Source organism: Cyphomyrmex costatus, unplaced genomic scaffold (assembly GCF_001594065.2).
Source record: "Cyphomyrmex costatus isolate MS0001 unplaced genomic scaffold, Ccosl1.0 scaffold273, whole genome shotgun sequence".
Classification (NCBI taxonomy): Eukaryota; Metazoa; Arthropoda; class Insecta; order Hymenoptera; family Formicidae; genus Cyphomyrmex; species Cyphomyrmex costatus.
The window spans coordinates 1,408,426-1,416,010 of NW_017276833.1; the positions used below are offsets into that span (position 1 = coordinate 1,408,426).

The 7,585-nt window shown below is 40.4% G+C and overlaps 1 protein-coding gene across 1 annotated transcript in view; it reads right to left on the reverse strand.

Moving 5' to 3' along the window:
* The window catches only part of Unc-115a (actin binding LIM protein Uncoordinated 115a), a 30,711-nt gene extending 29,994 nt beyond the window's left edge, over positions 1–717 (reverse strand). Inside the window, exon 1 of the mRNA XM_018540967.1 lies at positions 521–717. Within this exon, the coding sequence (XP_018396469.1) occupies positions 521–524 (4 nt within the window). The 5' untranslated portion in view covers positions 525–717. The remainder of the gene's footprint in view (positions 1–520) is intronic.
* Between the last annotated feature and the right edge of the window lie 6,868 nt (positions 718–7,585).

Genomic DNA, 7,585 nt, shown 5'->3' on the forward strand with positions numbered 1-7,585 from the left:
CGCCCTAGAAAACGTCAAACCGACGGATTCACCTATTTATAGACCATCGAGTATGAGGTTCTCGCGGTACGAGCCCCGTTCGGAAAACATCCGCCGGCCGCTATATCTCGGGGGGATCGTCGAACGGGCCGACGACGAGAGGAGCGAGTGCGGCGAGCAGCGTGGAAATCGCGGACGGAAACCGGCGCGCGGCGCGGAGCGGCGCGCAGGGGCGTATTCCATTTCCTACGACCTACGTTAACGCGCGCTCGTCGCGTCTCGTCGGCGAGCGAGCGAGCGAGCGAGCGCGAACAATTCAGAGATCGGACGCCGCATTCCTCCTATTCCTTCCTTTTCTCTTTCTCTCTCCTCCTCCTCGTCCGCGGCGCTTCGTCGCCGGCGGGTCGCGGACTCGGCCACGACGCGACAGAAGAGGACAGGCGGAAGATCGAGAGCGTGGGAGAAGCAGCGGGCGACCAGCCGGCGTTCGGCCGACCCCCTCGCACTTCGTCCACGGGAAATATAACATTCTACTACTCACCCATTTCTCGGTGTGAGCGGTGTGCCTACTGCTGCGAGCTGCGGAACGACGGCGGGCGGTCTACGTCGCGCGCGCGGATCACGCGTTCATAGCACGCGGCACTGGACGGCGGAGCGGACGCGCGCGACGCGCGTTTTCACTTAGGAAATCGCGGATAGAGGCGAGCGACGTGCCCGCCACGGTACGCAGGATAGCCGACATTGCGGCGCCCGAGCGCCGCGCCGCGCCGTGCTCGGTTTAGGTGGCACGCAGCTCGCGCGTGCGCGCGGCACGCCGGCCCCGCGTCGCGCGGCGCGAGATTCGAACGGCCGCGATTCGTACTACGTGAACGTGAATCGCGAGTTCGATTCACCCTCGCGACGCTCGTCGACGTCATGCGTCCCTGTTTAACTTTCGATAAACAGCGAGGATGAAATTATTTATATGAATCGAGCCGCATCCTTCGAGCATTTGAATCCTTTAATCTCGGAGTCGATGGTGTGTCACGAAATGAAGTAAAAATTACAAAAGTATAAGGATATTTATTAGAATGTTTATAATTTTCATTCTATTTCATTTCAGAGAGTCTTTTAGTCTCTTAGTAAATTTGCTTTTGTTATTTTCATCTTGTTTTAAGATGCACGACAGATGCGCTATAAAGAGCGATATAAGGCTGCTTTCCTTTTAGGAGACACATAATTCACACAATATTGTCCTGTCCTTGGAATTCAGGATATTACAAAGACAAATCGATATTTGTGTTGATTATATTTTCTATATATATAATAACAGTAATATTAATTATCACGTGCCATTTTGTCGCAAAATACGATCGAAGGTTCCGCATTGCGAGTGATAATTCTGTTACTTTCGAATAAAAAGATTCTTACCAAAAAATAGTACTTATGCGAAATCTATTTATATCAGGAAAAAGTCGAATCTCAAATTTAATTGAAAATTTGGCATAAAACGATGATAGATATTAAATATTCGCACCAATTTTCAATATTTATTTCGTTTTATACTTGCAATTTACGTCAAACGATCTTTGTAAATGTGTGTGAACATATACTGTATACATGAAAATTTTGGGACTACTCTAAATAATTGTCATTTTATATAAAATATACATGAATCGTAAACAAAATAGTATGTCCCTCTAGTGTGTGTTCGAATAAATAGTTGCATATGATTTTATCGTCGCACGATAAACATTACATTACTTACATATTCTACTGTCGATAATTCAGTTTTCTACTAAACGAATTAATTATTTGTACGTTATCAGGGGAGCATATATATCGATAAAATAGAAAAACGCATTATTTATGTTTAAAAAAACATTTAGAATAATAAAATTGTCATACACACAAATTCTGTAATTAGTATATATTGCTCGACTAATAAAATACATAATTACAATGTATAACTTAATTTTTGTTCCTACTTTCATGTAATAAAGGCGAGGACAGGAAACTTTTCTTTATTTTTCCTTCGGTTTCCTATTATGAGATACCATCTCATATAAGGAAACCTTTATGTCTCGTATTAGGAACCCTTGTTTGAATGAGCAAAATCGGCTCTTTTGATAAAAAATTTTACGTACGACAAAGTATAGCTACTATCGATCGCTAACTTTTTTTTTTTTATGGTAAATCTTAAATATATTTCCTGTAAAACTGACATAAAAATAAGAGTTAAGGTTGCAAATTAAATAAATTACAAGTCTTTAAAAAAATGGTATCTTATATTAAGCGACTTTATCCTACACTGTAAAAAATAAAATGTTAATTTTATCTCAAAAACGTTGAGTAGATTTTCTGAGACATGCAAAAATGTTAAGATATTAACACAAAAATACTAATTTTAACATTTCTGCGTGTCTCAGAAAATCCATTCAACGTCTTTGAGTTAAAATTAACATTTTATTTTTTACAGTGTACTATTCCATTTAAAAAAACAGATTTGATCTTTGCCTATCCTTTACGCCTCCATCTACAAAACAATTATTGACATCACATTATGTGCCCCTCGAAACCAAGCAACTTTCGCCTGACACTTTTCCTTCTATTGTTAAAAACAAGCGTGTTATTCAGGTAACCTGTTTTAAATGTCCCACCCTGTATGTATATTTTTGTTAGATCTATTAAATTTTTTATTTAGTATTTATAAATGTTTATTATAATTTAGTTTTCGAATGTTTCTTTTTAACTCTTATTGCCTTTAATATCACACAATTATTATTCTTTTATATATCAATTAGATTAAAAAGGATTAGGAGAAACTAAGAGTATTTAAAAACATTAAAAGCAGAGGCTGTGCAGAAATAATTCAAATAATTAAATAAAAAAGATTGCAGAAGGAGTTTCAAATACATAGAACAATATGCGGATAATCAGTTTAACAGAGATGCACGGTAAAAATTAAATTATTTCAATTAACGGAATGCGCATTATGCAATTATCCCACATCGACGCTAATTACGGATTTTTCCGTAGAACGGAAAAAAAAAAAAAAAAAAAAAAAAAAAAAGAAAAAGGATCAAAACAGGCCGGTGCGGTTATTAACGTTAATTATCCAGAACGTCCCCTAATTTGCATCTAATCACTATATATACACCGTATATAGATTCTCACTCAGGATTTCAATTAATTAGCGACTTAGCTATGGAGTCTTACGTCGTCCGCATTTACGAAGACGGCAGGATACAGGTGGCGACAGGGGTGTCGTGGGGCTCTATCTCGATTCTGCGCTTCTCCCCCCCCCCCCCCCCCACGTGTCGCCCACCCCGTGCTGGGCGCGCATCGACAACTGCAGCGGCCCCGAGAGGGAGCGCGCGTTAATTGGTGGGACCAATTAATTCCGACAAGTTCGCTCCGATGTGATTAGCGCGCATACGTGGCAACGACGACGGTGGTAGTGGCGGTGATGTGCGGCGATATATAGTGATGGTGGTGGTGGCGGGTGCTGGCGGTGGTGGTGCGTGTGCGCGGTTTACACAGCTCTCCTGTGCCCGACGCCCTTCTGCATGCACCGCACCGCACTGTCTCCACCCGCCGCCGCCGCCGCCGCCGCCGCCGCCGTCGCCGATCTGCCTCCGGAAACCGAGGAACCTGTTCCGCCGCGCGAGACACTCACCGCTTTTCTCACATTCTCGCTGCTTTCGCACGAAAGATATCGCATCGGCGCGACGCGACGCGCCGGTTGCGGACACAAATTACCGGAGCTACCGCAGCTACCGGGGCTACGTGACCGCGAAGAAGCGATCTCTCATGTCCCCCGCGAGTCGGGTCCCAATTGCGCGAGCGCGATTTATCGTCCCGTTCGCCAGTATAGACGCGCAATAGATCCGTATAGGAATCTGAAGTTAATTGTTGATCTTGGCTCTTTGTGTTAATAATGAATTTTTCATTCGTCTCCGTTCATCTTGTTGGAACGATAAAGATCGAACGAAACAACAATGTCCTACACTGTAAAAAAAAAAAAACTGCGTAAAATTACATAAATGATATGTGTGACAATTACACAATTTATAGTGGGTAAAATTGTGTGATTTTACAAAAATTATTAGTTCATTTTACCTCTGATAATGTAAATTGATCTTTACATTGGATGGCAAATTACAATTACAAATTAAGAAATTAATTTCATTTCAATATAGAAAATTGACAAACGCGTGGAAGTTTACAACTATTATAGTGGGTCCCAAAATTACCCGCTACGACTGTTGTAATTTACATGAAATTTTTTTTACAGTGTATATTGGAAATCACAAACTGCCTTTTATTCCTGCATTAGACTGCACTAGAATATTTCTTCTCATCAGCTATACAGAAAGCATTGCATCTTTGATTAACGGATTCCAACTATTGATTTATCCCCACGCTGCACAGGAAGGAAGGTTTTGTTAAAGTTTCTAAAAATTTAGTTAAACACACAGACCTGAAAATAATTTTGTTGGACTATCAAAGTAATTTAAGTAGAGGATACTGAAACTTTCATTATTCTTGAATTATCTACATATATTATTATTTTAATCGTCCAACAAACTTATTTCAGATCTGTGTTTATACGCAAATAATTTATAGATACTTCAGCAAAATCGTCCTTCGCTTCCATATATAATCTACTTATTTAGCTCGAATAAACGTAATCCTTTTATAGGACAGTAGCTGCGCTGTTTTTAGAAATAATGCTAACTACTATTGATCTAGCTTACATCGATAACGAGTTTATAATCCATCTCAATCACCTATTGGAAGATGATGTATTTAGATGCAAACATATACAATATTATCTGTACCTGAAGAATATAGTAATTGTTGAGGGAGTAACATTTCATGAAAGGGTATAGTCGGATGAGCGTCGCGAATTTGCCTAATAAAACGCGTCTGGGACGATTTAATCGAGATCCCGCGTCAACCGGGGGTCTCGATATACAGTTCGGACTCGCATTCGAAATTAGGCTTGGCCGGCGTGCGTGTACCGCGCGCGTCCGGACGTTTCCGCCTATGAGTCTAGAAGGTCAGGAGCTCTCGGGGCCGCGCCGGCGAAGGTAAGAGTCGGCGGTTGATTTATCGGCCAATTAGTCCACCGTATCGGGTGCGCTTCTCTGGTGCGTCTCATCTTACAGACGATATCCCGGTAGAAGACCGGCGGCGCATGGGTTTAAAACGCCGCGCCGGGTGGAGGAGGGCATCAGGGGCGTACCAGCCGTACGCTCCCCGTTGAAGGCACGAAGCGACTGCGTGAAGAGCAGCGTTAAAGAAGTAACGTTCGATGAAGCAAGGAAAATGCAATGTGACATCCGTAAAACATTGAGACTTGAACGAATGAAGAGATAAACGAAACAAACGAACAAAGAATACTGAAGAAATAAAATTTTGTGACGTCGACTGAGCGGCCCTTTACATCGACTTTTCGTAATAAAAAACTAGTCGTGTTTTTCTTGAATAAAAAAATATTTAGATGGCAATACGATTTTCTAATTGTCGATTACTTTTGTAACTGGTAAAGTGTTTGGCATAAAGTTTCTTTTTTTTGAGTTTTAAAGCGTTGATATCGACTCAAAGGGTTGAGAGGCCCAGGCCTTTCACTTTACCGTTGTGATCTTTAGAAATGTGGGGACGACGACATTTATTTGACGTGTACGACGACAAGTTACCCTTTTTTCTTTCTTCACAACCTCGCTCAGCGATGACTTCATTAAGTCGGGACCCACTTCGATTTTGCGGCTCGCAGTTAATGGAGCGCGGGCATCCGCGTCAGGCTGTCCCTCGTATCTTAAGATATCTCTACATGGCGTTCGTCGGCACGCACCGTTTAGCGCTTTAGCGTGTCTTACCCGGGGCTAAAATAGACGGTGGCTCTTCGCCCGAACGTTCGCAGAAAAATGCTCGTCGCTCGAAGAAACAAGATTAAAATGCATTCTCAGTGTCAGCCGAAAGTGGTCGCTGATATGGCAAAATTTTCGCCCAAAAATCGCAGAGGCGGGAAAGAAACGATGCTCAGACAGAGAAACTGCGACTATGCAGAAATCCAATTATACAATTTGTAAAACATTTGCATATTTCATGTTTTTTTTTTTTTATGAAGATTTATTCTTCTGAACACATCGCGTAAATAATTAAACGTAAAGTCAAGAAATAAGTTGCTCCGAAATGTCAGGCAAACATTTATATTCTTTAAAAGTAGATAGATTGTTGTTTCTCCACTTTAACTTGATCGTTACAGCAAAAAAAAAGATCAATTAAAAAGTACAGTTAATAAATGGAAAATAAATCAAGATATATCATGGAAAGCTATCCGTTTTATTGAAATTTAAAATGTTAGTTATATAGATCTGAAAATAATTTTGTGGGATTATGAATATAATTATGCAGAATGTTCAAGTTGATCGCTTGAACTTTAAAACTTTTTGCAGAGATTATTTATTTCATTATACTTGAATTTCTTACACAATTATATTGATGGTCCGACGAAATCGTTTTTTTTTTCTGTACAGATTCAACAAACTGACTGTCCAAAGTATGACTATTTATTCAAGTTGACAAAGTTTTTTTATTCCAGCGTAACGTTCGTTAAACACGTCGAATTTTCCGTGACTTTTCCATGTTTAAACGTCATTCGATGAATAAAGAACAAACATTGAGATCGAAACGTCACGAGGGCCAACGACGGCCGATCGCAAATTCTCGTGCTGCCATCGCGATGATACGCGCGTTAGTTAATGCTCGAAACACGAGACGACGCGACGGTTTTCGCGTGCTAGCGACTTTGATTCTGCTTTTTCGTGACGGCAGAGCCGAAAAGGGGCGCCCGTACGTGATGACTTGCCGCTAGCAACATTAGATCTGCCGGCTCGAATTTCAGTTATGCCGCTGCGAGCCCGACGATATTATAGCGACAGCGAACCCGCCGTTCTCCGATTCGTGAGAGGTCCCAAACTTTACGCCCATTGTCGAAAAGCGCGCGGACGGACCGACAAATTAAATGTAATTAACGCAACATCCGACCTGCGTGCGTTGTATTATGGACGGTAATGCTTTCAGGTCGGCGCGAGATTAAAGTAATCGTAAATTGATCTCCGACCGCCAGGACGGTTGGAAAATTGAAAATTGTAATCATGTTGTTATGTTTTAGATTCAAATTATTAAGTTAAAATACGCAAATGTATAATACACTTTAATATCAATCCTCTAAAGCTGATGGATTTGTTGAATCCATACAATGATATGTTCTTTATGTTACATCTACAAATTATTTAATAAAACTTAACACTTATATACACGTATTCTTTTATATACTATACAAGTTATGTCATTTTGATTTCTTGAAATTAATTAGTGTCTTTTAGGGTCTCACAGATGTAATATCAGTATTGGAAAAAACAACCGAAATATTCGCACATAAATATGTGACTCGCGTGTTTTAATATTTACCTACTGATTATAAAAAAAATTAATTGTACTGACGAGAAATATACATTTCTGTGAATTATATTTTATTATTATTAATTCTAAATAATAAAATTTTATTCCGCTGTCTTTAAATAAGGATTTATTATAATGAAACATTATATCTCAC